We start from the raw sequence: 26,776 nt of genomic DNA, 5'->3' as shown, positions 1-26,776 counted from the left end.
AAGAAATCTTGGTGAACCTGGAAGGCATACTGAGCTAAATCAACAAATTAGAGTACTAAATCACCTGGACCGGATGGTATGCACCCCAGGGTACTGAAAGAACTCAAACATGAAATTGCTGATCTGTTGTTAGTAATTTATAACCTGTTGTTAAAATCATCCATGGTACCTGAAGATTAGAGGGTGGCCAAAGTAAGGCTGATTTTTAAAAAAGAATGAGGTGATGCATGAAATTACAGACCAGTAAGCCTGACTTCAGTGCTGGGCATAGTGGAAACTATTATAAATAATAAAACATAGACAAGCATGGTTTAATGGGACAGTCAGTATGGATTCAGCTGAGGGAAGTTTTGCCTCACCAATTTGCTTAATTTCTTTGAAAGCATGAGTGAACATGTGGATAAAGGTGAGCTGGTTGATGTAGTATATTTAGATTTTCAGAAAGCTTTTGACAAAGTTCCTTCTGAGAGATTATTGAGAAAATTAAAGAGTCATGGGATAGGAGGCACGGTTCCGTTGTGGATTACGAATTGGTTATTGTACAGAAAGCAGAGGGTAAGGTTAAATGACCATTTTTCTCAATGGGGGAGTGCTGGACATTGGAACGACAAGTGAGGTGATTAAGGTTTTTTTTTTTACCAAACCAAGCTAAAAAGTGAATGGGCTATGTTGGCATTGCTGTGCCGGGAATTGCTAGAGCGGTTGGTAATAGAGACCTAAAATTTTCAGATCACACAAAATTATTCAAAGTTGTTAAAACACGTTTGGACTGTGAAATATGGCAGGAAGACCTTAGGAAATTGGAATACAGGGCATCCACATGACAGACGAAATTTATTGTGGACAAATGCAAAATGATGCACATTGGGAAGAATAATCCAAATCATAGTTACCTGATGCTAGGGTCCACCTTGGGAGTCAGCACCTGAGAAAAAGATCTAGGTGTCATTGTAGACAATATGTTGAAAACTTGTGCCCAGTGTGCGGTGGCGGTCAAAAAAGCAAACAGGATGCTAGCATTTATTAGGAAAGGGATGGTAAATAACAACAAGAATACTATAATGCCTCGTATCGCTCCATGGTGCAACCTCACCTTGAGCATTGCATTCAATTCTGGTCGCCGTGTCTCAAAAAAGATATAGCAGAATTAGGAAAGGATCAAAGGAAAGCAACCATAATTATAAAGGGAATGGAACTCCTCTCATTTGAGGAAAGGCTAAAGAGTTTAGAGCTCTTCAGCTTGGAAAAGAGACAGCTGAGGAGTGATATGATTGAGGTGTGCAAAATCCTGAGTGGTGTAGAACGAGTAAAAGTGAATCAATTTCTTTACTTTTTCAAAAAGGACAAAGATTAGGGGACACTCAATGAAGATACATGGAAATATTTTTAAAACAAACAGAAGGAAATATTTTTTCACTCAATGAAAAGTTAAGATCTGGAACTCATTCACAGAGGATGTGGTAATGTCGGTTTGCATATCTGGGTTTAAAAAATACTTGGATAAATTCCTGGAGGAAAAGTCCATACTTTGCTATTGAGAGAGACATTCCAAGCAACTACTTGCCCTGGGATTTGTAGCAAGGAATGTTGCCACAATTTGGGTTTCTGCCAGGTATATGTGACTTGTGTTGGCCACTGTTGGAAACAGGATACTGAGCTAGATGGACCATTGGTCGGACCCAGTATAGCTACTCTTATGTTCATTTGTAAAACATTACAAGAGGACCTTACGAGACTGGGAGGTTGGGCATCCAAATGGCAGATGATGTTAAATGTGAGCAAGTATAAAGTGATGCATGTGGGAAAGAGGAACCAAAACTATAGTTCCTTGATTCAAGGTTACACATTAGGAGTCACCGACCGGGAAAGCAATCTAGGTGTCATCGCTGATACGTTAAAACTCTCTGCTCAGTGTGTGGCAGCTGCTAAGAAAACAAATAGAATGTTAGGTGTTATTAAGAAAAGAGTAGAAAACAAAAATGTATTGCTCCATGGTGCGACTGCACCTTGAATACTGTGTGCAATTCTGGTCACTGCATCTCAAAAAAGTTATAGTGGAATTAGAAAAGGTACAGAGAAGGGCAACAAAAATTATAAAGGGGATGGGACTATTTCCCTATGAAGAAAGGCCGAAGCGGCTTTTTTGGCCGCCGCCTCACACTGGGCATCATTTTACATTTGTCTAAATTAAAATTCATCTGCAATTTAGATGCCTAGTCTTCCAGTTTCCTAAGATCTTTCTGCAATTTTTCATAGTCCACATGCGTTTTGACAATTCTGAATGGTTTTGTGTCAACTGTAGATTTAATCAACTCACTCGCCGTTCTGATCTCCAAATCATTTATAAATATGTTAAATAGCACCGGCCCCAGTACAGATCTCTGCGGCACTCCACTTTTCACCCTCCTCCATTGAGATAAATGGCCATTTAACTCATACCCTCAGTTTTCTGTCCATTAACCTATTCTTAATCCACAGAAGGACATTGCTTCCTATCCCATGACTGTTTCATTTCTCAGGAGTCTCTCATGTCAAAAGCTTTCTGAAAATCTACATACTCTACATCAACTGGCTCACCTTTATCGGCATGTTTATTTATGCCTTCATGAAGCAAATTGGTGAGACAAGTCCTCCCTTGGCTGAATCTATGCTGACTCTATCCCATTAAACCATGATAGTCTACATGTTCTCCAAGTCATAACGTCTAGATAAGAACCAACTAATTCAGAATGCTGCAACATGACTGATAGAAGGCTGCAAGCAGTGTGACCATATCGCACACTTCCTGCAATGGCTACGACTACCTTACAGGGCTAAATTTAAAACTATATATTTGATTTTCAAGGTCCTCAGACAAAATGGGCCAAAGTACTTAAAAAGAATAAGTTATCCCTTTACACACCTTTGAGTGAATCCTCATTAAAAGAGAAAATAGTTGGAGGGTTGAGAAACAGCACTGAATGAAAGTGTGAAATGGGATTGAAAGATTGGAAACCAGGGTATATTATCAATTTTGCGGAATATGTAGAATATAATATCAAAAACTCTCCAACATTTCTACAATATGGATCAGGTGTTTGTGGGTAATAGTGGCAGGCAACAATGAAAAAAGTGGAGAAAAAAAGACCTCAGTGCTTTTGGAGACACCTCGTTTTTAAAGGACACGCCTTTTGTATAATGGTGGCACCACTTTAATCATAAGTCTTCAAAAAAACCTCCACCATATTCAATTCACAATCACAAATCACGAAACCAGGGTATATCCCATTCTCTACTGACTGTCACCTAAGTTATGTATAAAAAGGTTATTGGACTGATAAAAGCCATGAGATTACAAGAGAATAGAGGAGAGAGTTCACTTCAGAGGAGACTATGGACTGTAAACACCTTTACCCTTTTTGATAGCTTATGCAGCTATCTTACTTTGTGTTTATGGGCTGTCTCCCTTATTTTCAGAGCCGTGTTATTGTGGATATTTGGACACTTGGGAAGGATTAATTAGAGTTTTTATTATATGACATATCAGCCTCTCATTCTGGTGTGTCTGCCCAAAAATATTATTCCAGTTTTTATTGTCAGCCATATTATCAGCAGGTGTACTTGGGAAAGATTTTGAGGAGCGTGGCTGGTCTTTGCCACAGTTGCTACAAAATTGTTGTGTACCTGCCTCTACTCACTCTCAGCCCCAACCTTCAAATTGAGGTCTGTTGCACTCCAGATACTTTTTATTTGATAGTTATTGTTTCTTCATCTTCTTTTTTTAAACTAATGGAACTAATTCCTGTTATCCATAAAAATCCATTAGGAGGAATGGCTTTTTATCCTGATCATTCTTGTTGAAAGGAACTCTACTTGTAGTAATAGAAGTCATTCAAGAATTTAAAAATGTATTCCCCTATTAAAGTATCACATTCTTGTTTTGTCATGTTTGCTGTACAAATTAAAGTTCTCCACAAATTTCTGCAGGTGTTTTACTTACATTTTTTCATCTTATGCATTTTTTGCTTAAGCATTTTATCATCTTCTAAGCAACCAGCGCTTCATTTTACTGTAGCCTTCTGTGACCTAGTTTTTAAGCTCCCTTTGTCATCCAACACAGACTGCAACATGAGAACTGACATGTTGAAGTTCATTTAGAGACTCATTTTTAAAACAGAAAAATATCCCAAAAATGGCATAACTGATAGATATACATTTTTGTCGCAGAACTTAGTGCTACTGCTGTGTGTGTCAGGACTGTTTGCTGATACTAGAAAAATGAGTGATTTGGGCAGATGGTGTATGTCTCATGACTGTGTGCTGGTGCGGGGACTGTTGCTGGTTTTCATGAGCTGTAGTAAGTGGAGGTGATCATAGTTGTGTTTCTGTGGTCAGCGAGTTGCAGCAGTTTTGGTGGAACACCTGCAAAGCAATCATGGATGCACTGAATGCTTTGGCAGCTCATGCCTTGCTGGAGGTGGATGAGAGTTTGGCGGGGAGGCCCCAGAGGAAATATCCCTATCAGAGAGTCTTCAGGCCTTGCACCCATTTCCTGGACCTTACTGACTAGGAATGCCTTAGGTTCCACTTCGACAAGGTTGACATACAAGGACCTCTGTGACCAGCTACAACCCCTCCTCCAGCCCAGGGCATGCAGGAATAATCCTGTACCAGTCCACCTGAATGTCACTGCCTCCCTTGCCTTTCTGGCCACCGGCACTTTCCAGTCAGTGCTAGCGGTCAATACAGGCCTCACTCAGCCCACCATCTGCAATTGCCTTGGCTGGTTCCGTGATGCCTTATTCACCCACACCTCATGCTATATTAGCTTCCCCGCTACCTCCCAGGCACTCCAGAACAACATGGCTCAGTTCTATGCCATAGACCGCTTTTCCTCGGTCATAGGTGTCATTCACTGCATACACGTCACACTTAGACCTCCTCCCCCTTCTCGGCACACAAGGAGACATAGAAATAGAAAATCATTTCACTCTATGATCATGCAGGTTGTGTGTGATGCCCAGGGGGAGATTGTGGACATGCGTGCCTGCTACCCAGGCTCCACCTATGATGTCTATGTCCTTCAGCATTCAGGAATCTATCGCAGGTTTGACTGAGGGGAGATCACCGGCAGCTGGCTCCTAGGTAAGCAGAACAGGGATTCCCAAACTCTGTACCCCCTTCTTCCTCCAAATCCTCAATATACTCTCTCCATCTAGATGCCCCTACACCCTCAACCATTCGCCCACCTCCACTAGGTCACCATACCAGCCAATGCATATGCATGTCGGTGAGTCTGCATCCCCCCACAGGTACCAGAGGCTACCCCCAGTAAACCTGGCTCATCATCTAGCCCCAAAATGAGGTGGAGGAGGAGTACAACAAGATAATAATAATAAAAAAGATCACATTTAAATAATCTAAATATAAAGAAATATCACTCAATTCCACAAAAAAATGATCCAAGACTACAGAAAAGAGAGGATCTAAATGAAAAACTATTAAAAAAAAGGAAGAAGTAGAAATTTACCTGAAGTGCCAGAGTATACAGCTATATTCATGGAGAGTTAACTATTGGGGTAACATCCTGGTTACCTACTACATGCATAGCCTTTTAAAAGGCAGAGAGATGAGAGGTCAAAGAAGATATATTTCACAGATTGGTATCTCACAATGCATTTACAGGGGTATCTAAGAAAGAAAGTGTTACGCTCTGCTACACTTCTCCAGGATGGGTTGGTTTCTGTTTCCTAACCTAGCAGCCGTCATCCGGGTTGGATCATGGACAGCAGCCATCTTGGCTAGCTCAGGAGGGGGCAGCCATCTTGGAGTAACGAGGTCAGGAAGGAAGCCCATATTTGGATGTAGGCACCTCTGCTGATGGGGGCAGCCATCTTGGAACAGCTGCTCATGGTTGAGCCTAATTCCTGCTCTATTTAAAGCCCTGTTTCCAGTCCTTCCATGCTTCGGCTTCTATTTGCTTAGAGGTTGTGGTCTTCATCTGTTCCAGTGTTTTCCTGTGTTCCTGACCTTGGATTGTTTACTGACCACGTGTTGTGTTGCTGCCTGCCCAGACTTTCGGATTGCTCTCTGTTTTGCTGCTTCACTGACTCTTTGCTCCTGGACTGTGTCTGCCTGCCTGCCAGCCTGGTCAGCGGTTGTGCAACCCCGCCGGTTCCAGAAGTCCTGGTGGCCGCCTGCACCTGGGGGCTCAACTCCCAGGGAATGGTGGTCGCTCCCCAGGTGAAGCTAGGGGTTGTCTGGCTGCCTGATCGAGTGCGGTGCCTTCATCTTCGCCGTGCTCAGTCGGGGCACAAGGGCTCACATTCACCAGGTCATAACAGAAAGTGATGCCGAGCTGAAGTGCACCTGGTCTCATCAATAGAAACTGTCTTTTTTGAGTATCTCTGGCTACATCTGGGAAAATCTGAACTTTTAAGACCCAGAAAGGTCTTATTTCTATTCTTAAAGAAGAATTTCATGAGCCAGCTTTTATCTGGGGCTATTGCCACAGAAGCAACCAAAGTTGCTGCTGTGGCCATCTCTATATCTGAAAGTTCTAGAATAGCTGAAACATTTAAAGGAACTTTGTTTTGCTCCAAATTATTTTGTCTCTCCAACAAGTTAGATGGTAAATAGTAAATCTGATTAAAAAGTGGTAAATTCTTTTCAGCGACCCCTCAAACTTCTTTAAGGTATCTTTTCAGCCTGTCTCTAGGGGACACTAATACCTGTGGAAAATTCAAGAAGTGGAGATTATTAAGTCTAATAAAGTTTTCAAATGTTTCGATTTTGCTCCTCATATTTCCAAAATCTTTAACCATAACAGTTTGTAATTTCTGAGTATCAACTAAATCAGATGCAAGCTAACAACTCGAGTGGACAAAGCTTGCAAATCTTCCACATTTCTTTCCACTTTTAATTCAACTTCAGATATATTTTTCTGCAGGCTTAAAATTGAGGGTCATAGAATCTTCCCCAAATCAACAATTAAGTCCCAAAGATTATCCAGAGTCACTTCAAATGGTCTCTCCAACAAAAAAGAAGGAATTGGCATTGTAGATACCTGGGGTCAGAGGCGTAGCTACGGGTGGGCCTGGGTGGGCCCAGGCCCGCCCAGTTTAGCCTCAGGCCCGCCCGCCCACCCAGAAGCAGATCCTTACCCACTCCCACCCCTGCCGCTACAGCGTTTCATTTAATGCTGTCGGCGCTGCTGTTGCACAGTCTCCCACCCCCGCGGCGGCGCTTATACTTCGTTATGGCGCTGACAGCACCACTACAGATGCGCCACCGATGTCTGACGTGCTCCAGGGCCTTCCCTCTGCCACGCTGATATAACTTCCTGTTTACGGAGGCGGGACCCGGAAGGCCCCGGAGCAGGACATCAGACGTCGGTGCCGTATCTGTAGCGTTGCTGTCAGCGCCATAGCGAAGTATAAGCGCCACCGCGGGGGTGGGAGACTGTGCAACAGCAGCGCCGAGAGCATTAAATGAAGCGCTGCGGCAGGGGTGGGAGAGGGTGAGGAGGAAGTCAGTGGGGTACTGGCCCAGTAAGGGGAGGCTGGGAGGGGAGGGGCCTGAAGGGAACAGAAGGGTGCTGGACTTGCCAGGGGGGGAGGGTTAGGGAAGGGAGAGAGGTTTGGGATTTGCAGAGGGGAGGTTGGAGGGAAGGGGAGAAGTTTGGGATTTGCAGAGGAGAGGTTGGAGGGAAGGGGAGAGGTTTTGAATTTGCAGAGGGGAGGTTGGAGGGAAGGGGGGAGGTTTTGGATTTGCAGAGGGGAGGTTGGAAGGAAGGGGAGAGGTTTTGGATTTGCAGAGGGGAGGTTGGAGGGAAGGGGAGAGGTTTTGGATTTGCAGAGGGGAGGTTGGAAGGAAGGGGAGAGGTTGCAGGAGAAAGAGCCAGATGCATAAGGGGAAGGAAAGAGGAAGAGAAGCTGGTTGGGGGGTGAGATCAGAGAGGAGAGGGACACATTGGTGTGGAGGAGGGAGAAAGGGGACATAGGGAAGTATACAGATACAGAAGGGAGATGATGGGCATTAGGTGGGAGCATGGGGACAGGGATACAAATGTGAGATGCTGTATGGGGATGGCACATGGGCACAGAGGGGTAATGCCTGACAAGGGGGGAGGAATGGGGATATGGAATAGAGACAAATTGCTGAAGAGGAGGGTATATGGACACGGGGGTGGGGGGGAGATACCAGACAAGGAGGAGAATAGGAACACAGAAGGGATATGCTGGGCATGGGGTGCATAGGTGCACAGAAGAATGATGATGGATGAGGGGATATGAACAGAGGGGAGATACTGGACAAGGAAATATAGGAAAACCGAGATGGGAGATGGATGATGGACATGGAGAAAGAAGAAATGTCAAATAGGAGACCCTGCCAAGTGAGTTAAGAGAAGACAGAAGGAAGTAGAAACCAGAGACTGGGACCAATATGATTTGAGAAAAATTATTTTATTTTCAATGTTGTGAATATAATATGTTGGATTTGGAATGTACATCTTGCCGAAGTTGCCTGCAGCCACTGAAGCCTGGACTGCAACCTTCATTGAAGTTATGGGGAGTGGGGTAGGGACAGAGCATGGGTGCATCAGGTTGCTGTTTTTTCTCTTTCAAAAAAGTTGGCAACTCTAGTGCCCACCCATCCAACCTGTTGGCCCACCCAAAAATTGCCTTCTGGCTACGCCACTGCCTGGGATAATGGGAAATTACCATCTAAATCCTGCCGAGTAGCTTCAATCACCTCTCCACTGGAAGTTAAAACTGGCATGGTGTCCTCCGAGGGGTTTGAAGAAGTCAAAATCCCCACCTCAGTCACAGCGTCAGGCTGAATTAGAGCCTCACACAGCCCCGCACTGGTAATACTTCCTGGTTCACAGGCAGGCAGTCTCAGAAGCGGCGAACTTCTACTGCATGGTTGTGGAGGAGGAACTCTTCGGTCAGGTCTAAAGGTGTTTTTCAGCCCAGGAGATGCCTCGGGCTCTTCGAAACAAGCAGGCTACCTCCTGACATTCCTGTAACCTCCAAGCTCCTTGCAAAGACATTCATAGGGCCAATGTTTTAGGCAGCAACCCACTGGGAGGCTCTGGCAGCTGGTCTGCCTTGTCGCTTTGACATAGCGGAAGAAACACTGAGGACACAAAACGGAGCTACTAACGGCACTTCAGGTTAGTGCAGCCATCTTGGATCTCACCTTCCATACTCCTAGCTTTTAATTTTTATTTGTTTTTGCGTCCCAGTTTTTATTTAGCTTCTGTCCGGGTTTATTTTAAAAGTGGTTTCATGTGTATTTCTTTCATTCTCCTCTCCCTTATTCCTTTCTTTTTGGTTTTCTCTACAGCTTTTGCTGTGTGGCATATCAGGTGGAATATACCAACCTATAGGTACCAGATACATACAGTTGACACCTTTTTAAGGTGACTTGATATTAAGCTTTGGTTCATGTTTTTAAGCAACATCTTTTTTCATGTTCTGTACCTCTTGCACACATTTTTCACTTATATTCTTTCACTCCAATACCTTTGGGTATTAGAGATATAATGTTTATGTATTAACTGTTTTAGATGACTCCAATGTTATCTGTAGAGCCATACATTTTATATTTCATATTTCTATTGATATGTTTTTTAAATGATATGTTTATTTATTGATTTATTTATTAGTCTTTTATCAGTTTACTATCAGGCTCATTTTCGAAAGAGATGGACGTCCAAAAAGTGACAGAAATCGGCATTTGGACGTCCATCTCTCAGAAACGTCCAAATTGGTATAATCGAAACCCAATTTTGGACATCTTTCTCCGACGTCCATCAGAAAGACGTCCAAATCTCAAGGGGGTGTGCCAGGGGCGTGCTTGAGGCGGGACTTGGACGTTCCTAGGACTTGGACGTCTTTGAGCCATAATGGAACAAAGCAAAGACGTCCAGGACTAAAACTTCAACGTTTTCAGCTAGACCTGTTTTTATTATGAATAAGGCACCAAAAGGTGCCCGAAATGACCAGATGACCACTGGAGGGATTCAGGGATGACCCTCCCCTTACTCCCCCAGTGGTCACTAACCCCCTCCCAACCCCCAAAATTTTGATTAAGAACATTACTTTCCAGCTTCTATGCCAGCCTCAGATGTCATACTCAGGTCCGTTACATCAGCATGCAGGTCCCTGGAGTAGTTTAGTAGTAGGTGCAGTGCACTTCAGACAGGTGAACCTAGGCTCATACCCCCACTACCTGTTGCACTTCTGGACGAAACTGCAAGCCCTCCAAAACCCACCAGAAACCCACTGTACCCAAATATAAGTGCCCTCTTCACCTGTAAGTGTTATGGTAGTGGTGTACAGTTGGGGGTAGTGGGTTTTGGTAAGGTAAAGGAGCAATGGTCAGATGTGTACCTGGGAACTTTTTATGAAGTCCATTGCAGTGCCCCCTAGGGTGCCCGATTGCTATCCTGGGATGTCAGGGGGACCAGTCTATTACAAATGCTGGCTCCTCCCATGGCTTGACTTTGGATGTTTTAGACTTGGACATTTTTGTTTTCGAAAATGGCTGAAAATCAAAGATGTCCAAATCGCAGGACGACCATGATATTTTCGAACACAAAAGATAGCCATCCATCTTTTTGAAAATGAACTTCTTCCTGCTTCGGAATTTGGGCGTCTTTGTAAAACATCCAAATTCACACTTAGACGTTTCTTTCAAAAATGCCCCTCCATGTCTTTTACATATGTATTTTCATGTTCATAAGTGCAAGGTTTTTTCAATGTTATACAAGTTCACTGTTATTATGTATTTTTTATGTGCAGTCTGGTGACCCCTGAGAAGGGCAGTTTCTTCGCCGAAACGCCCGTGTCGGGTCTTCAGCTTTGGTGCCTATTAAAGAGTTTCAACTTGAATTCTCCCTGCTTGAGAGTCATGTCTCTCTATACTCCCTTTTGATCTTCATTGCAACCCGTAGAGGGCATCTTCCTTTTTCTTTTGTGGACTTTTGCTCGTGGCTGTGATATATGCATGTGCACACGTGAGAGTGCATGCAGATTACTGGACATCCCACCACAGATGAGTGCTTACATTTGTTAGTGTGTGCACCTATTGTTTAAAGGGCATTGCCTCATGTGCATTCTTTATAGCATACCTGCCTACATTTTGACACTGACATTTAGGTGTGCCTCATTGAAGTGAGTGTCTTTTATAAAACTTTCTGTGAGCTGAATATTTCTTTTTTAAGCCTGGCTAGAACATGACTTATTCTGACATGAGGCAATGCAGCGATGAGTGGCTGTAGGAAAGAGATGCTTGATTATTGTTTAATACTGATTACTTCTTGAATTTCCTAGCCTGCCTCAAGCTCCAGTTTAGCTTGCCAATGCTGACCCTCTAATGTTTGCAACTCACCAACTGCCTCAGATTTTCTGCTCCTACTATCCAGTGCCTAATCTCTCTCCAGCTACCACCATTGCTGGAACTCAGTCAAAACCCTACACATAGTGATTCACTAGGGGCTCCATTTACTAAGTGGCAGTAAGCCCAACATGGGCTTACTGCTCGGTATACAGGAAGTACTGCCGGGCTACCACAGCAGCCCGGCGGTACTTCCTATCCCTAGCGTGCCGTCATTTCAGGCGCTACAAAAATGTATTTATTTTTGTAGCACCAGAGGGTAACCAACGGCATTGCCCGATTACCACTGGGTTAACATGGGAGCCCTTACCGTCACCTCATTGGGCGACGGTAAGGGCTCCCCTCCCCGAAATGGCCGCATAGCAAGTGCTTTACTTTCCGCATGGCCATTTCAGACTTCCCTTTTACCATCTTTATCAGCTGCAGTAAAAGGGGGCATTGGCGCGCATGTAAAACACATGCTGATGCCAGCAGCGGGCCCCTTTTGCCGCAGCTTGGTAAAAGGGGTCCTAGCTGCCTTAATGTGAAACTTGCTTGCCAGAACAATGGAATTCTTACCATTTAACCCCTTTACCTTGCCGGGCAACTAGCATGGACAGCCCTCTTCCTGGCTTGTATCTCTTTTGTAGGTCCACCTTCTTAACTCGTTTGTTACCTTTCATGGACTTCAGCCCCCTCTCTAAGGATTGTGAATGGGATGATGAAAGCAGTGGTCCTGTCTCAGTGCAGGGTGCTGCCCTGCTGTTTATACAAGCAAGTAATTTACAAAAACATATTTTTTTCTAATATAGTTTGTTTATATTTTGCTCACACCTTTTTCAGTAGTAGCTCAAGGTGAGTTACATTCAGGTACTCTGGATATTTCTCTGTCCCAGGAGGGCTCACAATCTAAGTTTATACCTGAGGCAATGGAGGGTTAAGTGACTTGCCCAAGATCACAAGGAGCAGCAGTGGGATTTGAACCGGCCACCTTAACAAGCAAGAATGAGCACTAATTGGCACTAATTAGAATTTAGGCACACAACTCCCTAAGCATATTCTGCAATGAAGTGCACCGAACTTCTAACGCATGTAGGGAAAAAGGGTCGTGGTTATGGGCGCGGAAATGGGCATTCTGTGGGTGATCCAAAACTTATGCACATAGCTATAGAATATGGCCCAGTGTGCCTAAATGTACATGCTGGGATTTACGCTACATTTTCATTGGTGTAAATGGATGCATGTAGTTTTAAGAGCTGAAATATCAACTAAGCATATTCTATATACCGTGCCTAAATCTAGGCGCCGATTATAGAATACGCTTAGTCAGCACTGATATCCGTGCCCATTTTTTAGGCACCATATATAGAACTTCCTCCAAAGTGTGCACCTAATTTTTACAGGATCTGCAGGTAGGTGATACTGGGGGTATAGTTTGGGTGGAAAATACAAAGTACAGACCTTTTTTGGAGCAAATGTAAAGATGTGTGTCTGAATTTTGCTTGCTGTTGGGACAGGTACTGGGAGCCTATTTCATGAAGACACATGAGTGCCTATATTACCTTTATAAAATAGATCTCAAATACGTATATATGATATCCCATGTATTATCAAGCTATCCTCTGTGCTATTCTCAATCTATGGTATGGTTGGATCATCAGATGGCGAGCTCTATAATTAAATTTATTACTGATTATTAGGGCTTTACTAAATATTTGTATTCAATTCAATTTGGCTCCAAATAATGCCCAAAATACGTTATTCGTATTTGGCTGAATAGTGATTTAAATTCGAATAAGAATAATCTGGGGCTCTACTTTGCTAAATCCTTCTGAAATAAACACTCAATCTCTGATTTCACATTGCTTCTTTTATTATTTGTTGTATTAAAACTCAATTCTCATTATTTATATTTGGCTGAATAATATTTAATAGTGTAATATACTATTTGGTACAGCTCTACCGGTTATACATTCAGGGCTTCTTTTACAAAGCCTTGATAGCAATTCCCACGCAGCAAATGAGAGGAAGCCTGTAGGAATTGAATGGGCTTCCTCTATTTGCCGCACCGGGAATCAGTAGTTCGGCTTTGTAAAAGAGGCCCTCAATTTTTCATAGATCTTTTAGCACATCTTTTTTGATATTTTTATATATTTTTGTGCATACGTTTTTATAAAAATAACTTCCTTATCAATAATTCCAGAACTTATTTTAACATCTTCAACAATGTAATCTCCAGGCAACCACCTGAAATTACATCATGTTTCGCCTAGCTGTGTCTGTGTGCAGGATCCTGCAGTAAGATAATGAATTAAAATCCAACCTTCTCAATCATTTTCAATAAATCTTGGTATAGTAATAATACCTTGCATTCACAACTCGTGCCACGTCGCAGGCCATCGGCCCGGTTGTGCCCAGCCTCCCTTTAGGAGGTGTGGCTGGGTTCTCTCTCAGCACTTTGCTTGAAATATTCACAGGCTTTAAAATGGGCCGGCATTTATGTGCTATTTAAATAAATATCAGCTGAGCATTTTCCTCCAGTCCCTTCACACCAACGTCATCCATTCCAATTCTTCATTCAACCCTTTGGGGGAAACAAAATCCAACATAAGGATCTAAGTTGTTCCTTATAATTTAAATAGCATTCATAATTGCCACCCTCCCTCTCCCACCGTCTCTTAACTATATCTAAAATGTGAATATGTGAAAACAGTATGATGTCATGCTTGCCATAATCCACTAATGGTGTTGATTGCCTGTTTGAATTCTGGATTTGTGTTTGTTCAAGTGCAGCTTCACCAGGCAGGTAGTTCTGCCCACATAAATCATGAGGGCATTGAATCAGATATACAGCATATGACGTTAGAGGCTGACTGAATTTCGGTTTCGATTTTGGAGCTAGATCAAAATCCTTGTTTGGCCTTGTTTTGGATTCAGCTGAAAATGCCTGTGCATTTTTGGTTGGAACCAAAACTGTGTGCAGCCCCATTCCCTCCCTCCCTCTCTCCTACTCAGTGGCGTACCAAGGGGGGGGGGCGGCGGTGGGAGCGGTCCACCCCGGGTGCACACCGCTGGGGGATGTCACGGCGCGCGCCTGTCAGCTCCGAGTTCGCTAACTTCGCTCGTTTGCTGCAGTGAACGAGCGAAGTTAGTGAACTCGGAGCCGACAGGTGTGCGCCGCGGCACCCCCCCCCCAGCGGCGTGCACCCGGAGGAGGTGTCATTTTGCCGGGGGGGGGGCGCATCGGCGATCCGCCCCTGGGTGTCATCCAGGCTAGGAACGCCATTGCTCCTACTCCTGACCAAAAAGCGATCCTTTCCAGATCCACCCACTGATGGCAGCCCTCTTCATGAAACCATGGGCTAAACATTTCAGGAATTCTCAGTTGGGTATCCTATTATAAAATCATGCCCAAAATAGGCAAACGTAAGATGTAATATTTTATTCAGATATTTTGTATTTGACATGCTGATTTTTTTCTATATTTTTACAGGTATCATTTTTCTTGTTTATTATTTTTGTGGTTTATACCATGCTTCCCTTCAACATGCGAGATGCAATAATTGCCAGTGTTCTGACCTCTTCATCCCACACAGTAGTTCTGAGTGTCTACCTGTCTGCTTCTGCAGTAGGGAAACAGCACTTGGTTTGGCAGGTAAGTGCTTAGTTTTATGAATCATTAATAATTCTGTACTATGGGCCCTGTTTACTATGCTACGTTATAGGCACGTTAATGTTTTTAATGCACGTTAACCATGTACGCACGTTAACCGTGTACGTGCCTACAATAGCCCTTTAGGCGCCTACATGGTTAGTGCACGCGCTAATTGTAGGTGCGTTTAAAATGCTAATATGCCTTAGTAAACAGGGCCCTATGTGAGGCAGCACAGAAAAAAACCTGTTGAAAGCAGAAGTTGAATACAGTTATTTGCATGGGTGTTTTGCTACCAACTGTCTGTATTTTGTCTAAAAACATTAATAGAACACTTTATATATGAAGTTTGTTTATCTGTAAACTCTCATTATCTAAAAGAAATTCATGGGCTTTGTTCAATGTTCTTGTACCTAGAAAACTTTGTTTAAAAATTGGTTTGCTTCATATGTTCCATTATCTGGAAGCAATTATATTTGCAGAAAATTAGTTGGCCTCACTGCTATTAACCATAATTCTTTTAGCAGAAATAGTTTAGCAGAACTTCTATTAATTGGAAAAATCTATAAGCTTAGAACAGCTAGAAAAAAAAGGTGCAATATTGTATTAATTTGATATCAATTAATATTTATTAGCATCACATTTACATAGAACTACTATGAAACTCTTTTGTTCTTTCCTTTTGTTATAGTTAGCAAGTTGCAGTATATGACAATGAAGAGACTTCATCCACTACAGTTTAAACAATATTCTATTATTCCACAAAATATGTTCACAATTAACTATAGTCTCCCTACCCCTACAGACTATTATCCTCTTAGGCAAGTAGTTCAAAACAGTGTAACATACAATGTGAGAAACTCTACCTGCTTCAGTCTCCTTTAAGAAATAATGAACTGCTTGTAAATGTCTTATAAGGACCTCAGCTTGGGTGTTAAGCAATCAAATCCATTCCAATGTTACTTAGAAAACCCCATTTCATCACTGGTCCATGTAAATGTTCATAGTAAGGTATTAAACACTTTATAACTTTTTTATTGTTATCTTTTAAACTTGTTAAATCAATGGAGAAAATACTAAGCTTATTCAGCAGAATAATGGCTTCAGAGGGTTTTTAATCCAACATGACTCATGTTTCGCTGTCATAAGTACATAAGTACATAAGTAATGCCATACTGGGAAAAGACCAAGGGTCCATCGAGCCCAGCATCCTGTCCACGACAGCGGCCAATCCAGGCCAAGGGCACCTGGCAAGCTTCCCAAACGTACAAACATTCTATACATGTTATTCCTGGAATTTTGGATTTTTCCAAGTCCGTTTAGTAGCGGTTTATGGACTTGTCCTTTAGGAAACTGTCCAACCCCTTTTTAAACTCTGCTAAGCTAACCGCCTTCACCACTTTCTCCGGCAACGAATTCCAGAGTTTAATTACACGTTGGGTGAAGAAAAATTTTCTCCGATTTGTTTTAAATTTACTACACTGTAGTTTCATCGCATGCCCCCTAGTCCTAGTATTTTTGGAAAGTGTGAACAGAAGCTTCACATCCACCTGTTCCACTCCACTCATTATTTTATATACCTCTATCATGTCTCCCCTCAGCCTTCTCTTCTCCAAGCTGTATAGCCCTAGCCTCCTTAGTCTTTCTTCATAGGGAAGTCGTCCCATCCCCGCTATCATTTTAGTCGCCCTTCGCTGCACCTTTTCCAATTCTACTATATCCTTCTTGAGATGCGGCGACCAGAATTGAACACAATACTCAAGGTGCGGTCGCACCATGGAGCGATACAACGGCATTATAACATCCTCACACCTGTTTTCCATACCTTTCCTAATAATACCCAACATTCTATTCGCTTTCTTAGCCGCAGCAGCACACTGAGCAGAAGGTTTCAGTGTGTTATCGACGACGACACCCAGATCCCTTTCTTGGTCCGTAACTCCTAACGTGGAACCTTGCATGACGTAGCTATAATTCAGGTTCTTTTTTCCCACATGCATCACCTTGCACTTGCTCACATTAAACATCATCTGCCATTTAGCCGCCCAGTCTCCCAGTCTTGTAAGGTCCTCTTGTAATTTTTCACAATCATGTCGTGATTTAACGACTTTGAATAACTTTGTGTCATCAGCAAATTTAATTACCTCGCTAGTTACTCCCATCTCTAAATCATTTATAAATATATTAAAAAGCAGCGGTCCTAACACGGACCCTTGAGGAACCCCACTAACTACCCTTCTCCATTGTGAATACTGCCCATTTAACCCCACTCTCTGTTTCCTATCCTTCAACCAGCTTTTAATCCACAATAGGACATTTCCTCCTATCCCATGACCCTCCAATTTCCTCTGTAGCCTTTCATGAGGTACCTTGTCAAACGCCTTTTGAAAATCCAGATACACAATATCAACCGACTCCCCTTTGTCCACATGTTTGTTCACTCCTTCAAAGAATTGAAGTAAATTGGTCAGGCAAGATTTCCCCACACAAAAGCCATGCTGACTTGGTCTCAGTAATCCATGTCCTCGGATGTGCTCTGTAATTTTGTTTTTAATATAGCCTCTACCATTTTCCCAGGCACCGACGTCAGACTCACCGGTCTATAATTTCCCGGATCTCCCCTGGAGCGGCTTTATCAAGGATACCCCCTGAATAGAGTAAAAAATCATGTTTAAGCCAAAAAACAAGTTTACATTTAAAGTTAACATTATCAATTTACAATTTGTGTTAGGAGCAAACACATTTATCAGAATCTCACCTCTTAAAGACGCTGTAGTAACATGCCGACTGATCGAGAATAAGGCTGACAAGATGGCGGCTGTGCGTCCTAATCTACTACTACTACTACTTAGCATTTCTATAGCGCTGCCAGGGTTACGCTGCGCTGTACAAGTTTAAACACGGGGAGGGACAGTCCCTGCTCAAGAGAGCTTACAATCTAACGGTAACAGACTAAGTAGTCAGTGTAGGTAACAGGAATGGGGAATGTGGTTAGGCGCCAAAAGCAAGGGAGAAGAGATGGGCCTTGAGTAAGGACTTGAAAATGGGCAGGGAGGGCGCATGGCGTATGGGCTCAGGAAGTCTAGCTCTTGCTGAAGATGACATGTGCCTATCAGGAAGCAAGGACCCCGAGTATTCTTTTAAATAAGGGTAGACCACTCTAGTATCGCATTTAATCCCTTAGGGGGTTATTGTATTAAGCGTATATATACAAAATTGCTCCCGATAGTTTAGTAGTTTATCAATTTGCCCTCCCTCCCACTTGGTCGTAACCACATCTATTATTCGTCATCGTTTATCTTGCTATTGATGAGAATGGAGTTGCAATGGGCAACTAAAGGGGCTTGTAAATTTTCTGTGTTAATCCTGGACTTATGTTCATTTAATCTGTTTAACCGAACGCCCACTTCTACCAATATATAGCAAATTACAAGGACATACTATAGCGTAAATTACATTATTGCTGTCACAATTGAGCTAACATTTCACTTTAAATCTGTGAAGAATGTTGGGGGCTGTCCATTCCGGACCTGTGAGTGCCTGAGCACACCATTGATAATGTCCACAAATTTCTTGGGATCCTGTAGCTAAAAGGTTGAGGGGCTGATAATATCTTTGTGGAGTTAACAACTCCCCAATTGTCTTTCCTCTTTTATAAGCCACCAATGGGAACTCTTTGAAATCGGGATACAGTTGTATTATATGCCAGTGAGTTCTCAAGGATTGAACTAGTCGATGTGTCAAAAAGGAAAATAGAATTACACATACTAAATGATCTTGTTGCTTTGGCATCGTATCCTGCAATAATACAGGTATTTGGGCAAACCGTGCTCTTAAATAGGCTTGCCTTAGTGCTTTTTTGGGTATCCCCGCTCCTCAAATCTTTTGATCAGGATCTTAGCTTCATGTTTAAAATCCTCCAGTATAGTACAAATTCTTCTACATCTCAAATACCTTAAGAAATTATTTCTTTCAACTGGCTAGCAATATAAAGTGGTTAAGAGATTCCCCCCTTGTTTTTTGATCTTAACATCTAAAAATTCAAGTTCTGTAAAATGATATTTCAATGTAAATTTTAAATTAGAATCAAGGGTGTTTATCCATTGTATGAATGACTTCAATTTCACTTCAGAATCTGAATCTATTGATTTAACATGTTTAAAAGACAACAATATAAAAAGTTATAAAGTGTTTAATAACTTACTACAAAAGGTTAAATGAACCAGTGACGAAATGGGGTTTTCTAAGCAACATTGGAATGGACTGTTTGCTTTACACCCAAGCTGAGGTCCTTATGAGACATTTACAAGCAGTTCATTATTTTTTATAGGAGACTCAAGCAGGTAGAGTTTCTCACATTGTATGTTACAATTAACTATAATCATAAAAAATTTCAAAATGTTGCTAGAACTGTTAAGGTATTTTCTGTAAAATAAAGTTCAGACTTTTGGGGAAGGAGGGGAGATTGCTGTGTAAAGCTCAGTTTTGTTGTAATTTGGGTTTTTTTTCCCTTCAAGGGCAAGCAGACATAATATTCTGACATATGGGTGAATGTTATCCATGGAGCACTGTTAGCCAAGTGCACTGTCAATTTAAGTCTTTGAGGGAGTACACCCACTGCGCATGCACAGGCACCTTCTCACCTGATGCGCGAACGTGGGACCAGAGATGTTGTACTTTTGATCTCTGCTCAGCACCAAAAAACATTTGTTTTTTGGTACCTTTCCTCTTTTGAAATGTTTTTTCTTCGTATTTTTTTTCTTTTTCAGTCATAATTTATATAGTTTATCCATTTGTTATACAAATTTCGTCCCAAAGGGGGCCTCTGAGCCCTTTTTTCTATCTGGAACCCATTGATCTTTCCCAGGTATGGAAATACTCGAGCTACCCAAGCCTTAGAGCCTTTGTCAGCCATTTTCCCCTCAATGTCATTGTCGTGACCGCAGTGGTACCCGGCACCCTGACTCACCTTTTGATCTTTGAGGGCATCAGGGTCAGGTTCCACAGCGCTTTTCTGCCTCCCGGTGTGGCAGACCAGCAGCACTACTGCTCATGTTCCGTTGAAGTGTCTGCTGATAGTGTGGCCCAATCCTGCATGAGATACTTAACTGCCGACTGGCACTGGCTCCCTTAGGTGAGCTCGCAGCAGACCGACTTTTAAAGAGCCAGCAGCAGGGGAATCCTGGGTTCTTTCTGTAGGCATCACTTCCTTTCTGTGGGAATAAAAGGAGGTTCATGATTCCCTTCTTGTGCCTTTGCAACTGGTCGCTTAGCCTGCCTGGTGGGAGTTCCAGCCTTGTCTTCAGCTTGGTTTTCTGCTTGGTTCTAGCTTTGTCTTCAGCCTTGCCTTCTGCCTAGGTCCAGGCTTGCCCCGGTTTGTGTCTCCAGCCCTGTTCCAGTCTGTGTTGCAGCTTTTGTTCCTGTCTCGTCCTAGTCTGTGCTCTAGCCTTGAAACAGTCTAGTTTCTAGTTCTTCAGTCTTGCTGTGGTCGTTGTCTTAGTCCTGTTACTGCCAGGTTGTCCAGCTCCAGGCTTCCAGTTGTTCCAGGACTGCAGGCTTTCAGATCTCCTGGTCTTCTGCTTCCAGCTTTTTCCTGGCCTTAACTTCATTGGGCCAGCCCTATAAGAGCTCTGCCAGGTTGTCCAGCTCCAGGCTTCCAGTTGTTCCAGGTCTGCAGGCTTTCAGATCTCCTGGTCTTCTGCTTCCAGCTTTTTCCTGGCCTCAACTTCATTGGGCCAGCCCTATAAGAGCTCTCTTAAGAGCACCTTCTGTCCTGTCTAGGCAGGGTGCCCCCAAGGTCTCCTTTCAGATCCATTCTCTGGCCTTGATTCTAAGGCCAGCCCCTAAAGGGCCACATTCTGTTGTAACCTCTGTAAGGGTGTGTCTCGCCTGCTGCCAATCAGGGCTGCCTAACTTTCAGGTTAGCTAGGCAGCATAGTCTAACTGCAGCCCAAGGGCTCACCTTCCGAATTGTGACAGTCATTGACTATGCTGAGTCGCTTTAAGAAGAGTACCCAATGCATAGGACTATTTCAGGCAAAGACCCTTATAATTGGTGTGTTCAGTGCCTAGGTCCATTCACTGTAGCACTGACATCGGTACTCATATTAAGCATGGCAGGAGACTCAGTACTCGACACGGAACCTACATCAACATCAGGTGCACCAATACAACATGGGAGAGGGTGCTCAACGTCCTTGTCATCAGTGCTGCATGCATCGAGGGACCTGCAGTGCAAAAAGCCTAAGAATGTTTGCCATCGTTCTCCCTCTAGACACTTGGCTCATACCTCCCCTGCATTGATATCCTCAATGCATGGGCAGTGTTCATGCCACAGTGATCACTCTCATTCTCTCCATCTCATGTCACATCACCTACACCTGCACATGCTATCTCTTAGGCTGCATTCACATCGCTTTCTCAGCCAGTACCAAAGCTTATCCTTCATGAGGAAATCCAGGCAATGCTCAAGGAAGAGCTTTTAGGGCTACTGCAATCTTAGTCTATACAGGCTTGCAGGGTGCTTGCACCAGCCTCAGCCATTCCCATAGATATATCAGAGAGACAGTCATGGGAAAGGTCCAGCACACTGGCTCGATGTCGACAGTGAGGGGCAGTTTGCATTCAGTCGACACATATGTCGCCATCAGCAGGAGAGCTCTCTCCAATTTCAAAAGCTCATATGCCTTGACACACCTCAACTCAAAGCCTGCACTCTGGTCGACACTTTCTTCCCTGTACTCCACATGAGCAGTACTTTGAAGAGTCAGACTCAAACCTCCCCTGGGAGACAGATAAGGACCCACAGGATCTCTCAGATGAGGACTCTTATGGCATTCTGTCTGATCCTTCTTTGCCACTTCACAGGCGTAAGTCTTCCACAGAAAGTATATCTTTTCCAGGCTTTGTCTGTGAGATGGCTCAAGTTATACCTTTTAAACTAGAAACAGAAGAAGAAACTTGTTCAGAACATTTTGAAGTTTTAGATTATGACTCTCCACCATGAGAGGGTATTATGGCTTCTCTCCATTCTGTTATGAAAAGTACTTTATTAAAAAAAACTGGGAGACTCCTCTGACAAATTCAGATTGCTGCAGAGAAAATTGACACAATGTATAGAATATAGAAATGTGCAGGGTTTGAGAAAACACAACTACCACATCATTCTTTAGTGGTAGAATCTGCTTTAAAATGCACTTACAATGCTAGATCTCACACCTCTCCTCCTCCAGGCAGAGAAGCAAAAACATTAGAATATTTTGGCAGAAAAACCTTTCAAGCATCAATGCTAATCAATTGCATCTTGGATTATCAACTTTGTTCCATCATTTACTTAAAATCTCTAATACAGAGTACTTTATTCTTTGCAGAATTTCTTCCTTCTGAAAAACAAGAAGAATTCCAAAACCTTCACAGAAAACTTCTAGACTGTCGTAATATTTTGTGAGGTAGGCCTTTGATGTCTCCTCACATATCTCTACCTTAGCAGTAGCAAGGTCCAGGAGAATCTAACAGATGTCCTTGTCATTGGGAAAACTTGTTTAGTGACAAAGTTGAGGAGGTAGCCGACCTATTTAAAAAACATACAGATGCGATAGAGACTCTAAGTAGGCCTCAAACTACTGCTGCTGCTTCTTCTAATAGAAGATTTCAAGGGTTCCCGAGGTGATCTGGGAAATTTTAGACCGGTAAGCCTGACTTTGATACTGGGCAAAATAGTGGAAACTATTATAAAAAATAAAATTAAAGAACACATAGACAAACATGGATTAATGGGACAGAGTCAGCATGGGTTCAGCCAAAGGAAATCTTGTCTCAACAATTTGCTTCATTTCTTGAAGGCGTGAATAAACATGCAGATAAAGGTGAGCCATTTTTCAGAAATCTTTTGATAAAGTTTCTTATGAGAGATTCCTGAGAAAATCATGGGATAGGAGGCAGGGTTCAGGTGTGGATTAGGAATTGGTTATTGAACAGAAAACAGAGGATAGGGTTAAATGGTCACTTTTCTCAATGGAGAAGGGTGAACAGTGGAGTGCTGCAGGGAACTGTACAGGGACCGGTGCTATTTAACATATTTATAAATGATATGGAAATCAGAATGACAAGTGAGGTGATTTAAATTACAGATGATACAAAACTATTCAAGGTTGTTAAAAAAAACATGCGGACTGTGAAATATTGTAGGAAGACCTTAGGAAATTGAAAGATTGGAAATCCAAATGGCAGATGAAATTTAATATGGACAAATGCAAGGTGATGCACATTGGAAAGAATAATCTGAATCAGTTATCTGATGCCAGGGTTCCCCTTGGGGGTCAGCACTCAGGAAAAAGATCTAGATATCATTGTAAATAATAAGCTGAAATCTTCTGCTCAGTGTGGCGGCGGCCAAAAAAGCAAACAGGATGCTAGGCATTATTAGGAAAGGGATGGTGAATAAGACCGAAAATACTATAATGCCTCTGTATTGTTCCATGGTGTGACTGCAGCTTCAGTATTGCTTTCAGTTCTGGTCGCCATAGCTCAAAAAAGATATAGTGGAATTAGTAAAGGTCAAAGAAGAGCGACCAAAATGATAAAGGGATGGAACGCCTCTTGTATGAGGAAAGGCTACAGAGGTTAGGGCTCTTCAGCTTGGAAAAGAGATGGATGAGGGGAGATATAATTGAGGTCTACAAAATCCTGAGTGGTGTAGAGCGAGTAGAAATAAATTGATTTTTTTATTCATTCCGAAAGTACAAAGACCAGGGGACACTTGAGGAAGTTACATGGAAATACTTTTAAAACAAATAGAAAGAAATACTTTTTCACTTAACGAATAGTTAAGCTCTAGAACTCTTTGCCAGAGGATGTGGTAACAGCGGTTAGCTTATCTGGGTTTAAAAAAGGTTTGGATGAGTTCCTTGAAGAAATGCTCATAGTCTATTTTTGAGACAGATATGGGGAAGCAACTGCTTGCTCTGGGATTTGTAGCATGGAATGTTGCCACGATTTGGGTTTTTGCCAGGTACTTGCGACCTGTCTTGGCCAGTGTTGGAAACAGGATACTGGGCCAGATGGACCACTGGTCTGAGCCACCATGGCTACTCTTATATTCCAACTACTATATATCTAAACATCTTTACACCCCTATGCCTCCTTCACCCCAATGGACTACACCCCAATGCTCATGTCTAAGAGAGCAGCAGGGTCAAAAATCCCAGACATCCTCTCAATCTAAACAACAACCTAATTTTGACTCCTTCCTAGAGAATGCTGCTACCATACAGTTGTACGTGCCAAACAACCTGCCTGTCGGAGGGAGACTTATTCTCTTTCAACAGAGATGGCCTCTCATAACCTCCAACCTATGGGTCCTACATTTCATTCAACACAGCTATGATCTGCTTTGGTGAAAAAGACCCCCCCCCCCCAGTCTCATTTCAACTCCCTCCAAATGAGATTACTTTGAGAGGAACTGTTAGCCCTCTTCCAGCAGAATGCAAAAGAACCAATTCCTCTGTCAGACAGGAGTCGAGGGTTCTAGTCCAGATATTTTCTCATTCCAAAAAAGACAGGAGCAGTGTGTCCAATTCTCAATCAATGAGACCTAAACAGGTTTCTCCTAAAGGAAAAGGTTTGCATGGTATCCATAGGATCAGTTCTTCCCATGATAGAATTCAATGATTGGATTTGCTCTCTAGACCTCAAGGAGACGTACCCATTTATCTATTCTCCCTGCACATGGAAAATTCCTTCGCTTCCACCATGGAGCTCTTACACTATCAGTACAAGGTCTCATCATTTGGCTTGGCCTTGGCTCCTTGAGTCTTCACAAAGTATCTAGTAATGGTAGCTGCAATACTTTTCAGGTGGGGCATTCATGTCTTCCCGTATGCAGATGATTGGTTCTTCATAAAGTGCCTAATAGTGGTACCGGCAATACTTTGCAGGTGGGTCATTCATGTTTTCCTGTATATAGGTGATTGGTTAATCAAAGCAGCCTCTCAGGAGTCTGCCAGCACTTCCATGCAGTCCATAATATGACTCTTAGAATTTCTTGGATTTGTCAACAACTACCTCAAATGACACCGTCAGCCGGTACAGACTTTAGAGTTCATAGGGGTTCTCCTTGACAGAACTCAAGGTTGAGAATTCCTTCAACTGAGGGCTAACAATATATTACATATCAACACTCAGGTATCCCAGTCGACTCATATATCTACTCGTCATATGCTCTGCCTCCTCGATAACATGGCTTCAACACTCCATATATCACCAATGCTCATCTTCACTTTCAGATTTCTCAGCAGACACTCTCCTTTCAATGGTGCCAAGCCATGGGATTCCTATTTGCTCGAATCCAAATAACTCCATAGCTCAGCCACTCTCTACAGTGGTGGATGGTGTCCCACAATCTTACCTGAAGCCTTCCATTCCAACCCCCTCCATATCACAAGGTTATCACCACAGATGCTTCCATGATGGGTTGGGGAGCTCACCTCGACAGTATCCATACACAGGGTTCTTGATCTCCACAAGAGCAATGACATCATATCAGTCTCTTGAAATTGTGAGCTCTTTTGAGTTTTCTCAAAACCTTCCAGAATCATATTTCTCATCAGGTTATACTGATTTGCAAGTAGCAATGTATTACCTGAACAAACAGGGTAGAACCAGATCTTATCTCCTATGTCACCAAGCAATCCAAATATGGACATGGGTGGCTTCTCAAAACATCTTTATAAGAGCTGTCTATTTAGCCGTCAAATAGATTTACTGTAGCAGACAAATTGAGCAGAGTCCTTCAGCCTCACGAATGGTCTCTCAGCAGCTCGGTCGTTCATCAAATATTCCAGCAGTGGGAAACCTCAGTGATAGATCTGTTCACTTCTCAAAACAAGCTTCCACACTTCTGTTCCAGACTGTATGCTTCCAACCATATAGGTCCAGATGCCTTCCTTCTCCACTTGAGGATGGACCTTCTATACGCTTTTCCCCCACTGCCTCTCATAAGGAAAACTCTTCTTAAACTGCATCGAGACCAGGGAACCATGATTCTAATTGTTCCCTACTGGCCTTGTTAAATCTGATTCCCTCTTCGCCTAGATTTGTTATCCAGGGAACCATTCAGGTTAGATCCTTTTCTAACCCTAATAACACAGAATGAGGGGTTACTCCTCCATTCAGACCCTTGGTACCTGACTACATAGAGTTGCATTCATTGAACTTTCCTCAAGCAGTCTCAGCTACTTCTTGCCCCCAGGAAACCTGCCACACAAAAATGATACCATTTAAAGTGGAGTACCTCCTCCATCATTCAGATTCTGAACTGAAAACTAACTCAGTCAGAATACATTTGAGCACCATCAGTGCTTTTTGTACTAGAATTGATGATAAGCCAATTTCAGTTCATCCCTTGATGATTAAATTCATGAAGGGTTTATTTCATACCAAACCCCCTATAAAACCACCTCTAGCGCCATGGGATCTCAAATGTTGTCCTCACTACTCTTATGAAACTTCCATTCGAACCATTTTGTTTTTGTTCTCTCTGAAGTTCTTCACATATAAAGTAGTGTTCTTAATAGCTCTAACTTCTGCCAGAAGAGTCTGTGAGCTTCAAGCCCTTGTGGCAGATCCACCTTACATCAGGTTCTACCATGACAGGGTTGTACTCTGAACCCACCCCAAATTCCTCCCAAAGGTGGTTTCAGAGTTCCATATCAAACTGTCCATTGTACTACCTGTCTTCTTTCCTAAACCACATTCTCATCC

The 26,776-nt window shown here is 42.8% G+C and overlaps 1 protein-coding gene across 1 annotated transcript in view; it reads left to right on the top strand.

Moving 5' to 3' along the window:
* Positions 1-26,776, top strand: part of ADCY2 (adenylate cyclase 2) — an 812,163-nt gene that overhangs the window by 138,219 nt on the left and 647,168 nt on the right. The window contains exon 3 of the mRNA XM_030205406.1: positions 14,858-15,019. Within this exon, the coding sequence (XP_030061266.1) occupies positions 14,858-15,019 (162 nt within the window). The remainder of the gene's footprint in view (positions 1-14,857; positions 15,020-26,776) is intronic.

This window comes from Microcaecilia unicolor, chromosome 1 (assembly GCF_901765095.1).
Source record: "Microcaecilia unicolor chromosome 1, aMicUni1.1, whole genome shotgun sequence".
NCBI lineage: Eukaryota > Metazoa > Chordata > Amphibia > Gymnophiona > Siphonopidae > Microcaecilia > Microcaecilia unicolor.
Note: the sequence above shows the minus strand (reverse complement) of the source record. Positions and strands in the feature narration are given on the sequence as shown.